The following is a 19,030-nucleotide window of genomic DNA, read 5'->3' as shown; positions in this document are numbered from 1 at the left end:
AAAACTTCGAACCTATAATTTTGCTTGAACTTACATCATTGCCTAGGTGCTACAACAACTCTTAATTCCATCAGAAACTTTTTTATGCCTGTGGTAGTATTTGTTGCTTGTGTGTTAGTATCTGCGGAATTGCTTATTTTCAATTGAGCTGGTCTTATAATTTAGATATATAATTTTGATTTGTTTTAGAAATACTTTTTCATTTAAGATAGTCTTACATTTGCATACACTTTTGTAAGGTAAAGTTACTATGTTTATATAATTTAAGACTGGATAGCAGCAAAGAGAATAACCAACAGACATTAAATAGACAGCCTTCATAATGGCAGGAAACACTTGCCAATGGCCCACAGTAGGAGTCTTAAAAATTTATAAGGAACTCACAAAATCCAATAACAAAAACCTCTCAGAAATAACAAGATTAAAAATGGTCAGATGATCTAAGTAGACTTCTCTCAAGAAAATACATATAAGGGACCGGTAGGGATGTGGCAAAGAGCTTCTCACTGCCAGCCACCAGGGAAGGACATGTTAAAGCCACAGTGAGATATAAGCTCACTCCAGTCAGATGGGTGCAGTAAAAAAGACAAAAAGAAAATGCTGGAGGAGGTCCTAGAAAAGGGGAATGATCATGCTTGGTAGGAATCTGAGTTGGTACATGAGGGAAAATAACATGGGATTTTGTAAAGACTGAAAATTAGAAACACTATATGACCAAGCAATCTCTATCTGTATTTCTCTCTCTCTCTCTCTCTCTCTCTCTCTCTCTCTCTCTCTCTCTCTCTCTCTCTCTCTCTCTCTCATCTATCTATCTATCTATCTATCTATCTATCTATCTATCTATCTATCTATCTATGCTGCACTATCTGTCTATCTATCTATCTATCTATCTATCTATCTATCTATCTATCTATCTATCTATCCATCCATCTATCTATCTATCTATGCTGCAGAGATACCCAACAACCATATCACACTGCACATCCATGATAGTCACAGTGTTCAAAATGTAGACTCAACCTAAGTGTCCATCAATGGATGAATGGATTGATAAAATGTAGTGTACACACAAGAGAATAGCATTCTCTCACAAATGAGAAGAAAACTCTATTATTTGCCTCAATATAAGTGAACCTAGAGAACATTGTGCAAAGTGACATAATAGGAGACCAAGAAGACAGATGCAGTTGCGATCTCACTAATATACTGAGGCTAAAATCTCAGTATAATATAAGTAGAGTAGAATATTGGTGATCTGTAACTGAGAATCCAAGTGAGAAGGTCACACAGAGAAGTTGGTTAGTAGTATAAAATTACAGTTAGATTACTAGAATATATTCTAGTGTTTAATAGCAGAATAAAGTGACCTTAGTTAACAGTAATTTGTGTTTCAAAATAGCATGATGAGAGGATTTTGAATGTTTTTACCACAAGGTAGAGCATAAATCTTTGAGGTAATGAATATGCTAATTATCCCTATTTCATCATTAGGCATGATGTCTGTCTATTGAAATGTCACATTGTATCCTTTAAATTTACAATGTATTAAGCGAAAATTAAAATGAAAAGAGATTGGATTTTTTTTAGGGAAAGAGATGACTACATATTTTCAAAACATATTATAAATTTTAAAATTACAAATTTAAGGCTTATTCTGTACCTACCTTGCATTAACCAGTGAGCTTATACTTGCTTATCTTAAACCTTATAAACATAATGATAATGGAAACAAGGTATCTTAATTGACATTTTTAAAATGAGGGAGCTAAATATCATATTTAGCAGTGTTCTGTCAATGACATCTTGAAAACACACATTAGGTTTCTGTGTCCAATCTATTGACTCTAACACAACTGCTGATACCCATCAGAGTACGTATTTAAACAATTGTCTTTGAGAACTTATCTTCTTATATCTGTTCTGTGGAGACAGGGGCGCCTGGACTTCCCAAATATTAGCATTTTATGATGGTTTGGTAAGCTTTAGTGAGAAGACAGTGGAAAACCTAGAATGTCACCTGGAAGCCCCATTGTTGATTCCATTAGGCTGGTGTGAGAAATCACCTGGAGATGGATTAGCGTGAGGTTGCTGTTCTACACACCAGTCCAACAGACATGAGTGAGGGAAGACTCTAAGAAGTTATGTGACTCAAGTAAGAAGGGCACAGTGCTACTCCTGAAGCCATGAGCAGGGTAGTGACAAGGGATAGGATACTACCCAGACGCATCCCAACCTCGCCTGGAGAAAACAGCCTCTAGTCAGTTCAATGAGTCATTTTCTTCCACTTTGTGAATACACATAGTATCATAGTGGAAATAAAGCTTCATTGCTTAACTCTATGCAAGGATTCCATTGTGAGAAAAAGATGGAAAGCACTTACAGAATCGAGACTTTGCATGAACATGATGGAGCCCCTCGCAGTCTGGGATTTGTTTGGGATAAATGTACACTTGGGTTCCTGCATTCCTGTCTTTGCATCTCGACGACATCTCCTCGCCACACAGCTGCCTCCCTGACACTCACGGACCACATTGGTGCCAGTGATGTCGGTGGAACACCTATGATAAAAGCATTGAGTTGCCGTGGTGGTGCTAGCAGCTGGACCCAGAGGCTACACACATGCTAAGTAAGCTGTCTATCACAAAGCCACACCCTCAGACCCAGTTTGGAAGCTCCCCTCACTCTCTCTTGTCCTGAAATCTTTTCCTCAGTGACAACTCTTCTTGGTCATGCACCAAATATTTCATTTTGACAACAGTAGGCACAATGTTTATCTCTACATAACCTTGGTTTTAGGAAAGCAACAATAACAACAGCATCTAAACAACCCTCCCCATAAAACCCTATATTTTCAGATTTTAAACATCCATTGGCTTCCTAATATGATCAATAAATCTATTTTCTCTGGGGGCTAATGATAATTTGATAAGTATCAAACTTATATGGATGTTATAAAGACCGAATTAGGTAAGAGTTGCAGAGGAATTGGATTTTTAGTGAGGAGAGAAAAATCAAAATATGTTTAAAATCCTCTTAAATTTCCACATATAAATCCCATGGTTGTAAATGTATAGTAAGTTGCAGCTTAAATTTTTATAATGAGTAAGCTAGACTAAGTGAAAAGTTGGAAAAATGTATTCATCAAATGGTTGGGCTTTCATGACAAAGATAGTTGCTAAATCCATGTCAGAGAATGGGGGAGTGGGATAGAGTCCTTTTTCAAAGCGCTCTCAAAGTCTCTCTCTCCCCCTCTCTCTGCATATAAATATGTATACACATATATGTATGCATATATTCCTATTCATACCTCATGACATTAGCTCATTACACAAATTTGTTTGTGTTATAAGGATAACAGAGATTGTAATGTCTTTTCAAAAGAGTTAGCTCCAGAGTTGGGCCCTAAGCCTAACTTACACACGATAAGACTCAAAGCCTAACTTGCACATGATAAGACTCAAAGTTTTTGGGCACAGAGCAGACGCTCAATGGGCGTTAGGAGCTTATTTTAACTAATATATATCTTTTTATGGCAGATCATAAGGAAACTCATTCATTTTTAATGCTGTAAATATTTATCACTTGGTAATTGTTTGCTTAGTTTTGACTTTATTTAGAGAATTACAAAAGCAAAACTAAACTAAACTAAAAACTAACTAACTAACTAACTAACTGATTGACTGACTGACTGACTGACTAAAACCCACAGTCTTGAAGGATCTTAAACTCTATTGGGAGAAAACAAAAGGACAACAAGATAAGCTGGTAAGTAGAAGTGTGGGATCGAGGCCCACACATGCTCTCTGGGACTCTCTACAGGGCAGCTAACCTCAAATGGGAGGAGCAGAAAGATCAAGAGGAGAAGTAACTAAAAGTTAAATAGGCCTTGTCTAGGCTAGGAATGGTTTTGTGGTGTGAAAGTCGGAGCTGGAGGCCCATGTTGCTCTCAGCTGAGCCTGTGTGCACGAGCCCAGGCAGCTCTGCAGACCACACACTGCAGAGAGGACAGGAATAGATATGTCTCCAGCACCCTCTTTCATCAAATTGACGATCTCTCACAGAATTATTTTTTCAAGACATTCATTTCTATGGTTCTCAATACTTGAAGACAATATTCTAAGTGTTTTCTACTTTTAATTTAAAAGCCAAATTAAATGTCCTACCAGTTCACACATAGGGCTTGAGTAGATTAACGCCCAGATTGTCCTCAAGCCACCCAATACAGAGAGCTGAAGAGGTGTAAATAAGAAGTTTTGATCAGATTAGTTTACACAGTGATACCTTGTTGCTTCCACAGTGTTCTCTCTAGACATGTAGAAAGGCCGGTCCATGTTATACTCATCAAATACTCCCCACCGGAGATGGGCCCACTCATGGACAAAGACTCTGCCTGAGAGAGAGGATTGTGACATATAAATCTTGTTAAAACTATTTAATAATGATTCCTTCTATTTAAATTTCTTATTCATCTGTTAGCCTGAGCTAGAGGACTCTAGAAACCGACATTTTTCATTAGTTCATAAATGGTGAAACAGAATGACATCATCATGTGGCTCAGTTAACTACTAAATCTGTCTACACAACAGGTTGGTTATAATTAGCGTATTTCTAAGTGAAAGCATTATTTAGAGTTTACTTTCCTTTTCTAAGTCTTAGACATCCACATTAATGGTAGTGGTTTGCTTTCCCCCAGTGGAATTAAGAAGTGTGAAATAGTTATTTCTACCTTGGGGTCCGTAGATACGCAAGTTATCAGTGAGTAGGAAGTTTGGAGTGAAGTGTATGTACTGTCCTCTGTCCCCGCACTGTCCGTACTGAAGGGTGTAAGGGTCGTCTCCATGTTGCAGGTGAGGATCGGCAACTATGACGTCTGCCTAAAACACAGAACAGCAAACCCAGTCAGACTCCAGGCAAGAGACTTTACAAACTAGGACTGTCTCACTTAAGTGATAAAGGCCATGTTCCTAGTTTCATTCCCGACAGAATTAGCATTCCCCCAAAGGCACAAGGATTCATCTGTAAAAGGGACAGGACGCAGTTTAGGAGATAGATGTGACACCTACTTGGTCATATGATTCTTGTTTTGGTGTTAAGTACTCAGTTTTTGACTTCCAGGTTATGGGAACTAAAATGCTCACGTTCCTGAAATAAAATCTTCTTTCTGTGGCTTCAAACAGGTAAGTGGACGCTTGAGTTACCATTTCCTGACAAAATGAAAAGCGCATTGTGTTAATAATGCCACACAACAAAGTTAGCATTAAAGATGTATACACAAACGACACAAATCGAAGCCCTTAAATAGAATGATTTTACAAAATCTCAAGTCTGTATGTTTCTTTTCATGTGTACAAATCCATGCCTGCTTTTACCTTGTTTGTAGTCAGGAGTATAGACTGAAGATGGGAATGAAGATGTTGGGGCAGTTATAAAAGTAATTAGGATTGGAAGTCTGTGGGAAAATGAGATGGAGGGGTCAGAGGCTAAATCAACAGTCAGCATTCTGGCCTACAGTGGAAGGGTAGAGTTGAATAGAGGCATTGTGGCCAACATCCCTGGCTTCTAGGACTGATGAGGACAGCAGACCTGTGCCGCATTGAGCCATCTCTTCTGGACATGCAACAACTGTCGAACTCTTGCTGCAGCTTGGAGTGCCAATGAATGGCAAGTAGGAAGCTGGCTGTTCTCCTCCTGCTGCTGCATCTGTCAGGCCCCGGGTAAGTCTAAATGGGTGCTGACAATTAAACAGGCTGCCCTCCCTCCTCTGTGCAGCTCGGACAAACAAGCATGAGCTCTCTCCTGTGCTGTTAGAAGAAGGAGCTGCTCCAGATGCAGAAGCCAAACAGCATTAGGAGGAGGAGCAAGGAATCCAAAGCACCGGCAGCAGCAGAGAACGAGTGTAGATAATCCACGCTTTTCTGCACTAGAAAGCATCCCTGAATGCCCAAGGCACGCTCAGCCTGTGCGGAGGACCGAGCAGAAGAAGCAGGGTTGTTGGAGACCAGAGCAGGAAGGTCATATGCTCAAAATGAAGAAGAAGGACACATCGGCAAGTGGACTGGAGATGGCTTGGGTCAGGGCTCAGAGAATGGAGGGAAGCTAAGCTACTTGGATTTGTTCTTCATATGTTTGTTTTCACCTAGCGCATCCTGGGAGCTAATGTGTTGTGCACAGAGCGTCTCTCTCGAATGACAAAGTCTTCTCACTTCCTGAATCTTTTATTCTTAAGGCCCCAGTTACATAACTTTGTGAGTTTAAAGTTTGGTGTGTTGTTGCACTTGATATTAACTTTGTCTTTAGTCAGCACACTATACTTAGAGAAGAGATAACTCGAAATAAGTATAGTAGACATTTCTAATTAACACCAAGTGTCATAAAAGACCAAGTTTTCCCAAGTGGTAAAAGTAAAAATATGAAGGGCTGATTGATTTCAGTTTAGTAGTTAATTTTATGACTGTAAAATCACTTAATTTCTTATTTACGTAAGAGTTAGAGTCCTTCTTAGTCACATCTTGGTCCTGAGAGGACCCAAGAATTGAGTACATATTACAGCACTATATGCTAAAATCTTTTATTATACTGGTAAAAGTAAAATTAGAAACAAATCAATTTTAAAACGTGTAAGATTTCTTTAAGGTAAGCTAGGTAAGGATTTTCGGTTTTCCTAAGTGGAGCTGGAGTGTGCATTTGCTCTATAGTTTGTAAACCACCATTACTAAGATAGAGTGTGAAAACTCCTCTTGCTCTCAAGTCTATTACCTCACCTACTTAATAAATTATTAACAGCTTGACCATAGAATTTAATATATAATAAAGATATACAGCTAAGCAGATTCCCATCTTGACTGTGGATAATACTGCAGACATGATGAAGCCGGTCAAACCATGTGTGTGTGTGTGTGAATGTGTAACTGTGTGTGTGAGTTCGGATGCGTAGGCAACAGAATTATTGACCTGACAATAAAACCCCTTCTTACCTTTATGCTCGGGATGAGCCTTTCGTCCTCTGGCACACTGGGGTTAATGGCAATGACCACACCCTCGTATCCATTGCTGTTGAGATGCACCATGGAGCTCTCTGCGGTCTGCAGGAGATGCAGGGTGAAGAACAGAAGGACCTTCAGTCCTGGCACCATGTTTGCACTGCTCCAGTGAGAAGGAGCAGCATAGAAGGGTATTTATGTGTGTGCTTCGCTCGGGAATTTGAATCAGGACCAGAATATTTGCATATAGGTGTAGAGTGAAGTCCCCGTATTTCTTGGTGACCTTCCTTATTGCTTTCATTCTAGAGACTTAACGGTTAAATGTCAGTGGGGATTAAGGTAAACACATCCATCGTTCTTTCTAAGGCACCAAGTATTTACTGAAGTGAGCTATCCTTTCGGATTCTTTGTGAAGTCATCCTCATAGTTGTGGGTATTTGTCATTGTGACCGTCTTCATCACTGCCACCATCATCATAAGGATACAGCCCCACAGGGCTGATTTCAGGGTCTGTTTATAGGGCGAGGTTAGTAACCGATTGAAAAAAAAAAGCAGGAAAGAGCAGATGAAAAGGCTGGTGTTAAAAAGCAAACAAGGAACAGGGCTGGAGTGGGCATGGCAGAGATTTATGACTTTATGCTCCTTCTCAAGAGGGGACTGTTAGAAGCACAATGCTTCAAAACCGGCCTTGGATCACGTGGGACTTTCCTTTGTTATCTTTCGTGATAGCTCCCAGTTTGTTTCAGCTTTCAAATGGCATTGAGTGTTCCATATCCTTTTGTAACTTGAGAACTTAATATTCTTCACCTGAGATTTCTTTCTTTCTTTTTTTTCTTTCCTTTGACTAAAGTGCTCTATAGCTTGAGTCGGTTGTACCGTGTCATCATGAGTGCCCTCGGGAGCTGGTTGAATGTGAGCCCAACTCCTTCTTGTCCTGGTCACTTAAAAGTCACATATTTCTCTGTTAGGGTTGTGTGACTTTTTTTTTTTTTTAAGCTTTGTCTTTTGTAAAATATCTGAATTGTTATGAGATGTTGGAACTGCTAAATGAATTCATCCATGGAAAACACTTCACACAAGTGTCTGGAACTCCTAATAAAGAGTCAGTAAATAGCGTGTGTTACATGTTATAGGCTATTTTGCTAATCAGACGAATCTGCCTGAGGCAGAGGAAGACCTGTGGTGTCAGAGTAATGACTGTAGCTTCTTGGAAAGCATTTATCTTTGACTGTTGGCATGATCCTACCCTTGCTAGTCCAAGCAAGATGGGGAAGCATCTATAAAATTCTTCCTAAAGAAATATTTTTCTTTTCTTCGGATTTGCATGAAGTGCTGTTATACATAAACATACTATCAGAGCTGCTTTTGCTATTCTGGAATACATGACTTGTTTTTCTCTACTAGATTGTAAATTGGGTCGGAGGTGAGAGATTTTTGTTTCTTTCTGTCTCTCAGTCTCAATTTTCTTACCTGTAAAGTAAGAACAATAATACCTGTAAAAGGAGTTTTGTGAAGGTTAAGTAAACAATGTGTGAATCTGCCATTTAGCTTAGTTAATGGTTTAGTGCCTGCCATTTCTCCCTTACACAGTAAAACCATGTTGCAAGCAAGCAAACAAAGAAAATGATAAAGGAATAAAAAAGATCTGTGAAAGACATTATTGTCCTATTCTGGCACATAGTAGACCTCAACAAATTAATGTTTATTCCTTGATTTTCTTGTATTTTTCAATTCATGTGAAAAAAAATTGAGTGCTTCATAGGCATCACCCAGTGCTCTGTGGTCAGGCACAGACGTGAGAAAACTCTGGCGTTGTTTCCAAAGAATTCAGAGCCATGTCACATGGGTTAGATTGGACCGATAAAGGATTTAAACACAAGTCAGAGGGAAAGATGCTGCTTAGCACAAGGAAGCCAAATGGGAATGTCTTCTCTCAATGAAGGGAGTTACAAAAGCACTTGGGGTGGGTCATTCTTTCCAAAATGGAAGCATGAAGAAGCTAAGTCTCATAGATTACAATTTCAGAAAGGGGCACCTTTGATTTTTAATCTTGAGCCATTTTCCTCAAGGCTATGGTTTGAAAAAATATGGGACATAAGCTATTTTTTAAAGGATGACTAGAAAGGAACTCATCTTAAACTTATTTTGAGAGTTTACTTGTTTGTTTACTGTTTGTTCTAAACAGTAGTTTTCAGTAGAAGAATCAAGGGACTGTGGAATGCTACGCTTGACTTTGTACGGGACCGAAAAGCTTCTATTGTTATCTATTGTCATCTATACGATGAAAGACTCATCCTTAAAAACCTCAGTTTAGGATTCTTTCAGTACTTAATTACTCAGTTTTGAAAAACTCAAGGCAGAAAATCTTCCCATGCCATTTTCAACTGGATTTGAAATCAAAGTGGAGAACAGTAGAGATATTATCGTCAGAAAATTCTAGAACCATCATTTCTCTATGTCTTTAACTTGTCTTTATTAAAGTGACTTCTATGTTTTCCTCTGGCTCTTCCTTAAAGATTGGAAATGATTGAAAGGGTCTAAGTATTAGTAACAGTAAACCAGGTTTTAAAAACTGTATCTCCCTCCCTCCCTCTCCCTCATTAATTCTTTTATGTGTCAAGGACCCCTATAGCCTAGGTTGATCTCTAACATGCTATATCCTAGGCTACCTTTCAGTTCCTGACACCCCTGGCTCTTCCCAAGGGATGCAATTACAGGTGTGCACACCTGGCCCCTCTATCTTTCAAAGAGGCAATAAAAATGATTAAAAATCAACCGCAGTCTTTTTTTTTTGCTATTGATTTTATTTATTTATTTTTTTAGGTACTTATTTCAGTTGCATTTCCAATGCTATCCCAAAAGTCCTCCACATGCTCCCCCACCCACTCCCCCACCCTCCCACTCCCACTTCTTGGCCCTGGTGTTCCCCTGTACTGAGGCATATAAAGTTTGCACGACCAATGGGCCTCTCTTTCCACTGATGGCCGATTAGGCCATCTTCTGATACATATGCAGCTAGAGACACAAGCTCCGGGGGGTACTGGTTAGTTCATATTGTTGTTCCACCTATAGGGTTGCATATCCCTTTAGCTCCTCGGTTACTTTCTCTAGCTCCTCCATTGGGGGCCCTGTGATCCATCCAATAGCTGACTGTGAGCATCCACTTCTGTGTTTGCTAGGCCCCGGCATAGTCTCACAAGAGACAGCTATATCAGGGTCCTTTCAGCAAAATATTGCTAGTGTATGCAATGGTTTGGAAGCTGATTATGGGATGGATCCCCGGATATGGCAGTCTCTAGATGGCCCATCCTTTCGTCTCAGCCCCAAACTTTATATGCCTCAGTACAGGGGAATGCCAGGGCCAAGAAGTGGGAGTGGGAGGGTGGGGGAGTGAGTGGGGGAGCGTGTGGGGGACTTTTGGGATAGCAGTGGAAATGTAACTGAAATAAATACCTAAAATAAATAAATAAATAAAATCAATAGCAAAAAAAAAAAAAAAAAAAAGAAAAAAGAAAAAAAAATCAACCACAGTCTTTGTAATCTGAGACCTGATCTTTGTGATGTGAAGTCTAAGGAAGGAGATGTGACTATCCCAGCCATGGGTAAGACACACAGACTCAGAACTGTGACACAAACCTGTACCACACACCCACAGGTGCTCCAACACCATTGTTCTCAGACACCGTTGTCAAACCCCCTTCTGGTTGAGCTGAAATCACCTTTTCCACAATCATGAACATGAGAGTGCACTGAGTTTGGCACCTTGGTTTCTGTGCAGACAGCCCCTGAAGCCTGGACATTACCTTTTCCTCCATTGCGATTTCTTTCATGTCACCATGATTGGCACACTATTCATTATTATTATTATTATTATTATTATTAATTTTTACTGTTTTCTGTCAATTGTCATGAACTCAGAATATCTTTTAATGTTTACTAGTCTATTTACTAATGAATCATTCAATGTAATGGTCACTTAGAGTCCAGCAGATACACTTCTACAAGGTCACACAACATTGTAGAGTTATGGTCTTCGTCTTCTTCAAGTACTTATGTGTGATCTTGCGTGGGGCCTTGGCCTCTGATAACTATTTTGATTACTTTTCTTTTCATCTTAATGTACAATTGAACTTTACTTCAATCATAAGGACATTCTACTTGAATGTTGAACAATTGACTGCTGCGAATCTTAGTCAACATTATCTGAAATCAATGCATTAATTTTTACATTCAGTGTCACATCACATAAGTTACCTGTAGCTATTTACATTTCAGGAAATATTTTGTTTAGACATCTTCAGATCTAATATGACTCCTGTACATGACTGTGAGCATTCACTGCTGTATTTGTCAGGCACTGGCATATCCTCATACAAGACAGCTATATCAGGGTCCCTTCAGCAAAATCTTGCTGGCATTTGCAATAGTGTGTGGGTTTGGTGGATGATTATGGGATGGATCCCCTGGTGGGGTAGTCTCTGGATATTCCATCCTTTCGTCTTAGCTCCCAACTTTGTCTCTGTAACTCCTTTCAAGGGTATTTTGTTCCCTATTCTAAGGAGGAATGAAGTATCCACCCACTGATCTTCCCTCTTCTTGATTTTCTTGTGTTTTGCAAATTGTATGTTGGATATTTTAAGTTTCTGGGCTAAAATCCTCCTATCAGTGAGTGCATATTTAGTGACTTCTTTTAAGATTGGGTTACCTCACTAAGGATGATATCCTCCAGATACATCCATTTGTCCAAGAATTTCATAAATTCATTCTTTTTAATAGCTGAGTAGTACTCCACTGTGTAAATGTACCACATTTTCTGTATCCATTCCTCTGTTGAGGGACATCTGGGTTCTCTCCAGATTCTGGCTATTATATGTAAGACTGCTATGAACATAGTGGAGCATGTGTCCTTCTTACCAGTTGGAACATCTTCTGGATATATTCCCAGGAGAGGTATTGGTGGATCTTCCGGTAGTACTATGTTCAATTTTCTGAGTAACCACCAGACTGACTTCCAGAGTGGTTGTACAAGCTTGCAATCCCACCAGCAATGGAGGAGTGTTCCTCTTTCTCCACATCCTCGCCAGCATCTGCTGTCACCTGAATTTTTGATCTTAGCCATTCTGACTGGTGTGAGATTGAATCTCAAGGTTGTTTTGATTTGCATTTCCCTGATGATTAAGGATGCTGAACATTTTTTCAGGTGCTTCTCAGCCATTCGGTATTCCTCAGGTGAGAATTCTTTGTTTAGCTCTGAGCCCCATTTTTTAATGGGGTTATTTGATTTTCTGGAGTCCACCTTCTTGAGTTCTTTATACATATTGGATATTAGTCCCCTATCTGATTTAGGATAGGTAAAGATCCTTTCCCAATCTGTTGGAGGCCTTTTTGTCTTATTGACAGTGTCTTTTGCCTTACAGAAGCTTTGCAGTTTTATGAGGTCCCATTTGTCAATTCTCAATCTTACAGCACAAGCTATTGCTGTTCTATTCAGGAATTTTCTTCCCTCTGTGCCCATATCGTCGAGGCTTTTCCCCACTTTCTCCTCCATAAGTTTCAGTGTCTCTGGTTTTATATGGAGTTCCTTGTTCCATTTAGATTTGAATTTAGTACAAGGAGATAGGAATGGATCAATTCACATTCTTCTACATGATAACCGCCAGTTGTGCCAGCACCATTTGTTGAAAATGCTGTCTTTTTTCCATTGGATGGTTTTTGCTCCCTTGTCAAAGATCAAGTGACCATAGGTGTTTGGGTTCATTTCTGGGTCTTCAATTCTGTTCCATTGGTCTACTTGTCTGTCACTATACCAGTACCATGCAGTTTTTATCACAATTGCTCTGTAGTAGAGCTTTAGGTCAGGCATGGTGATTCCACCAGAGGTCTTTTATCCTTGAGAAGAGTTTTTGCTATCCTAGGTTTTTTGTTATTCCAGATGAATTTGCAGATTGCCCTTTCTAATTCGTTGAAGAATTGAGTTGGAATTTTGATGGGGATTGCATTGAATCTTTAGATTGCTTTTGGCAAGATAACCATTTTTACAATGTTGATCCTGCCAATCCATGAGCATGGGAGATCTTTCCATCTTCTGAGATCTTCTTTAATTTCTTTCTTCAGAGACTTGACGTTTTTATCATACAGATCTTTCACTTACTTTGTTAGAGTCACGCCAAGGTATTTTATGTTATTTGTGACTATTGAGAAGGGTGTTGTTTCCCTAATTTCTTTCTCAGCCTGTTTATCCTTTGTGTAGAGAAAGGCCATTGACTTGTTTGAGTTAATTTTATATCCAGCTACTTCCCTGAAGCTGTTTATCAGGCTTAGGAGTTCTCTGGTGGAATTTTTAGGTTCACTTATATATACTATCATATCATCTGCAAAAAGTGTATTTTGACTTCTTTCTTTCCAATTTGTATCCCCTTGATCTCCATTTGTTGTTGAATTGCTCTGGCTAGAACTTCAAGTACTATATTGAATAGGTAGGGAGAAAGTGGGTAGCCTTGTCTAGTCCCTGATTTTAGTGGGATTGATTTGAGTTTCTCTCCATTTAGTTTGATGTTGGCTAATGGTTTGCTGCATATTGCTTTTATTGCGTTTAGGTATGGGTCATGAATTCCTGATCTTTCCAAAACTTTTATCATGAAGGGGTGTTGGATTTTGTCAAATGCTATATCACCATCTAATGAGATGACTTCGTGTTTTTTGTTTTTGAGTTCGTTTATATAGTGGATTACCTTGATGGATTTCTGTATATTAAACCATCCCTGCATCCCTGGGATGAAGCTTAATTGATCATGATGGATGATCGTTTTGATGTGTTCTTGGATTTGGTTTTCAATTTTATTCGATATTAGAATGGCTATTCCTGCTTGTTTCTTTGGACCATTTGCTTGGAAAACTGTTTTCCAGCCTTTCATCCTGAGGTAGTGTCTGTCCTTTTCCCTGAGGTGAGTGTCTGTCCTGTTTCCTGTAAGCAACAAAATGTTGTGTCCTGTTTGTGTAGCCAGTCTATTAGTCTATGTCTTTTTATTGGGGAATTGAATCCATTGATGTTAAGAGAAATTAAAGACAAGTAATTGTTGCTTACTGTTATTTTTATTGTTAAAGTTGGGGTTCTGTTCTTGTGGCTGTCTTCTTTTAGGTTTGTTGAAGGATTACTTTCTTGCTTTTTCTAGGGTGTAGTTTCCATCCTTGTGTTGGTGTTTTCCCTTTATTATCCTTTGAAGGGCTGGACTCATGGAAAGATATCATGTGAATTTGGTTTTATCATGGAATACTTTGGCTTCTTCGTCTATGGTAATTGAGAGTTCTGTTGGGTATAGTAGCCTGGGATGGCATTTGTGTTCTCTTAGGATCTGCATAACATCTGTCCAGGAGCTTCTGTCTTTCATAGACTCTGGTGAGAAGTCTGGTGTAATTCTAATAGGCCTGCCTTTATATGTTACTTGACCTTTTTCCCTTACTGCTTTTATTATTTTATCTTTATTTAGTGCATTTGTTGTTCTGATTATTATGTGTTGGGAGGAATTTCTTTTCTGGTCCAGTCTATTTGGAGTTCTGTAGGCTTCTTGTATGTTCATGGGCATCTCTTTCCTTAGGTTTGGGAAGTTTTCTTCTATAATTTTGTTGAAGATATTTGCTGGCCCTTTAAGTTGAAAATCTTCATTCTCATCTACTCCTATTATCCGTAGGTTTGGTCTTCTCATTGTGCCCTGGATTTCCTGGATGTTTTGGGTTAGAATCTTTTTGCATTTTTCATTTTCTTTGATTGTTGTGCCAATGTTCTCTATGGAATCTTCTGCACCTGAGATTCTCTCTTCCATATCTTGTAGTCAGTTGCTGATGCTTGCATCTATGGTTTCTGATTTCTTTCCTAGGGTTTCTTATCTCCAGAGTTGTCTCACTTTGGCTTTTCTTTATTGTTTCTACTTCCATTTTTAGGTCTTGGATGGTTTTGTTCAATTCCATCACCTGTTTGGTTGTGTTTTCCTGTAATTCTTTAAGGACTTCTACCTCTTTAGTAGTGTTCTCCTGTTATTTCTTTAAGTGAGTTATTAATGCCTTTAAAATCCTCTACCAGCATCATGAGATATGATTTTAAATCTGAGTCTTGCTTTTTGGGTGTGTTGGGGCATCCAGGACTGGCTGAGGTGGGAGTGCTGGGTTCTGATGATGGTGATTGGTCCTGGTTTCTGTTAGTAAGATTCTTACATTTGCCTTTTACCATCTGGTAATCTTTGGCTTTAGTTATTATAGTTGTCTCTTGTTGGAGCTTGTTCCTCCTGTGATTCTGTTAGCCTCTGTCAGCAGTCCTGGGAGTCCAGCTCTCTCCTGAGTTTCAGTGGTCAGACTACTCTCTGAAGGCAAGCTCTCCTCTTGCAGGGAAGGTGCACAGAGGTCTGGCATTCAGACCTTTCTCCTGGCTGATGATGAAGGCCTGAAACTGGGCCTGTCCCAGAAGATGTCTTGCCTCTGCTGTCCACACTCTCACCTGTGCAGACTGGTCTCTGAGAGACCAGGGACACAAGATGGCTCCCTCACCTGCCCCGGCAGTCAGAGCCCTACCAGATGGACACCTCTCCTCTGGCAGGGAAGGTGCCCCAGATGTCTGGAGCCCCAAATGGGGTTTGTCCCAGAAGCTGTGTCCCTTTTGCAGTCTTCTTTCTCACCCTCCACAGTCTGCGAGCTGACCTGTGCAGACTCAGCACTTAGTTTAATACCAGAAAATGAATGTGACTTATCAGGTGACTATAAGATATGGAAATGGGGGATGACAGAAGGCAATGTTCATGGAGAATGAGAAGATACTCTTGGGTTCCAGGGAGAGTAACTGTGACCGAGTTATAGAATTAACAGCAGACCATGGAACTGGAAGACAGAGCCATGTGCATGGCAAGAGGAATTATGAGAACAGAGACTAAGAGACAAGCTAAAAGAAACCCCTGAAGGACATTGTCAGTTACTTGAACAGGCTTCTCACTCTGAGGGCACCGTGGAGTGGGGTCTGGTTTTAGAAAGGGGAGTGGTAGAGGCAGCGTTTCCCTTTGGAATACTTCACCTGTATAGTGAACGATTGTTGCAAACAGATCTAGTTGCTAGTGTCAATAGTTCTCTGTGTGAATTAGAAAAAGAACAACTTGGAAATTAGAAAATCACTTCAGTGAATTGTGCTCCCTCGAGCCTAACACTGGGATCTAGATTGGTCTGGATTTCTAGTCCCACTCTTTGCACTTGTTTAGTGGTTCACAACTGTTGTGGTAAATCTCCAACCCAAATATGCCCCAGCAATGAAAACACAACTCACTTAATATGAATACAAACTGTGTGTCTAGATTGGGCAGATCTACCGCTACACTACCATCTTCCATATCTAAATGAGACCCCAAAGGTGTGTACCACCACATCTGGATCTGTGGCTTGCTTTGTCATAGGCTGACATTGAACTCAGAGATCTCCTTGCCTCAGTCTCCTGGGATTAAAGTCATATACTACCTTGCCTGGGCCTAGGCTTTTCATAGCCACTATGCCTCAAGATCTCCATGCCAAGATCCAGGTCAGAAACTTGTATCTTCCAGCCTCAAGATCTGGAGCACATGTGAGCTCTCCAATTCTGGATTGTCGTTCATTCCAGATATAGTCAAGTTGACAACCAGGAATAACCATTACATGTATCATGTATCCAGATCAGTGATGGGATGGGAGAATGAAATATAGAAAGATCAGGTAGGGACCACTATTAGCAGATTATAGAGACAGGCTGAGATGGTATAATGGAAAGGAAGAGAAAAGAAATCCTCTTTAATAAATATTTGCTTTATGTGTAAGTATGTGGCTGAGTGTATGTATGTTTAGCACATGTGTGCAGTAGCCCTTGGAAGGGGATGTGAGGGCAAGACTTGTTCAGTGACTGAATGTAAATGGTGAAGAAATGGGCAGGCAGAAGGACTGCCTGTGGTCTCTGACTTGAGTGGCAGGGGATTGAGAAGCCTTTCTTACACTGAGTCAGAAATCCGTAAGCTATGCATGAAGACAGTGAGCTCAGTGTTTTAGAATTATATTATTTTGTCTCCAATATTAACAAACCAACCAACCAAACCAAAACAAATCACTACCCAAACAACTTTCTCTAATGTATCCCTAAATTATGTGTCTAATCTTGGTAGGAAAAAAAATCAAGCCACTCAATCATTTGAATAATCTCTAATCAAATTATATTGTTAAATTATTTTGTGGACATGTGATTCTGATTTTATGAAACTAGGGTGAAAAAGGACAGCATGATTATGGGAGTATGCTGTGGTGCCATGCTATGCCAGGGCAGAGCCAGGGACTGCTCTGTGAGGGGTTGAGGGGTTCTTGCCCTTGTTCTTGTGGGTCTTGACACCTCATGGCCACTCAACTCTCCTTCAGAGCTTTGGCTTCAGGAGCACAAAATGGCCTTTGAATACAATGACACATTTGTAAACGACCTTAATAGAATGCATTTTGGTAAAGAAAGAATGAAGAGCGAGTAAACAGAGAAAATCTGGACACATAATTGTTCCAATCATTTGGATGATTGCAACATAGATGAATAAAATATGGTTAATGGAAGTTCAATTTGAAATGGCAAGAAGTATTACAGGAGCATAGTATTTATATTATATTATATTATATTATATTTTTTATTATAGCATATTAAGACATAATTCACGTTTGAGAGAAAACAGGGGAGAATGTGTCTTTATGATACTGGGACACTTGTTTACATAGTAATTTCCAGCTCTATACATTCTTCTGAAATGTCATGATTTTATTTTTCCTTATGGGTGGTTATATAAAATTTGGTGTACAAATGCATCACATTTTCCTTGTCTGCTCATTTGCTGATGCAAAACTAAGCCATTGTAAATAATGCTGCAGTAAACATGGCTATACAAGAACTTCTGTGATAGGCCATAGAGGCTTTTGGGTATATACCCAGGAGTGATTCACCTGGGTCATATGGTCTTTGTGTTTTAAATTCACCAATGTCCATCCCCACCAAGCATGAGTAAAGGTCCCTCTTTCTTCACATCCTCACCAGCATTTGGTGTTGTGTGAAGTAAGCCATATTTGTGCTAACTTGGTCTCATGGAAGAATTGTAAGAACAACCTGCAATGTGTGAATCTATTCTTCTCAGCCTCCTTTCTTTCTCTCCTTAACTCCTTTCCATCAATCTGCTTGAGACCCCTAGATTATGCCTCTGAGTGATGGGTTAAAATGTATCTTTAACATACTTTGCTTTTTGTTCTCTGAAAAAAGTCAATAGTCTATAGCTTCAACAATTCTTTCTTAAGATGAAAGAAATGCACATAGGTAGGAGGGGTTTCATGAGAAAAGAGGTATTTTGGTTATATTGAAATATAAACAGGTGGTATCTGATCTTTTAAAAAACCAGTATTTTCCTGGGCCCAGAATAAAGAGTTGCTGCCAAACAAGACAACAGGAGTTTGGTTCCTAGGACCCACATGAAGGAAGGAGAAAACCTATTCTCACAAATTGTCTTCTGATCTCCACATCCACATGATTGCACATACATACATATTTGCATACATACATGCACACATATACACATGTATGCCTATATATAGACACACATACATGCATACACACATATACATGTGCATACAAAAAATAAATAAAAGTTAAATAATTAAAATAGTACCTTCTATATCCATGAATTAAAGTAAGTATGATTTTTCAATATGATAACGTTGAGTTGTGGGTTTTGAGTTACTATTATGCCATTAACTTATACTGATAATACCAAGAGCAAGTTCCTTTTTTTTTCCTGTAAATATTGTTGATTTTCTCTTTTATATTTTATCCTGGGTACTTAAATAGAGACTTGAATTTCTTCAGGCAATTTGAAGTATCATTTCATAAAACTTTTGCATCAGAAAAAAATACAACTAGAGATCAATATAAAAGCAGTTTTAATTATCACTATAAGTGAATAAAATTATAAACATTAATATTGGTAGTTTTTCACAGAATGGGTGTGATTAAAGTATCTTTTAGACCCTCTTGA

At 39.2% G+C, this 19,030-nt stretch overlaps 1 protein-coding gene across 1 annotated transcript in view; it reads right to left on the bottom strand.

Annotated features, from left to right (window-relative positions):
• LOC110291494 (calcium-activated chloride channel regulator 3A-1-like) overlaps positions 1 to 7,436 on the bottom strand; it is a 19,991-nt gene extending 12,555 nt beyond the window's left edge. Inside the window, exons 1-5 of the mRNA XM_085835247.1 lie at positions 6,975 to 7,436; positions 5,064 to 5,204; positions 4,727 to 4,874; positions 4,282 to 4,390; positions 2,381 to 2,558 (exon numbers count right to left, since the gene is read on the bottom strand). Coding sequence (XP_085691373.1) covers positions 2,381 to 2,558; positions 4,282 to 4,390; positions 4,727 to 4,874; positions 5,064 to 5,204; positions 6,975 to 7,133 — 735 coding nt within the window. The 5' untranslated portion in view covers positions 7,134 to 7,436. The remainder of the gene's footprint in view (positions 1 to 2,380; positions 2,559 to 4,281; positions 4,391 to 4,726; positions 4,875 to 5,063; positions 5,205 to 6,974) is intronic.
• Between the last annotated feature and the right edge of the window lie 11,594 nt (positions 7,437 to 19,030).

Source organism: Mus caroli, unplaced genomic scaffold, assembly GCF_978045245.1.
Source record: "Mus caroli unplaced genomic scaffold, Mus_caroli_1 scaffold_3, whole genome shotgun sequence".
Lineage (NCBI taxonomy): Eukaryota > Metazoa > Chordata > Mammalia > Rodentia > Muridae > Mus > Mus caroli.
The sequence above is the reverse complement of the archived record's forward strand: the minus strand, read 5'-3'. Positions and strand labels throughout refer to the sequence as shown.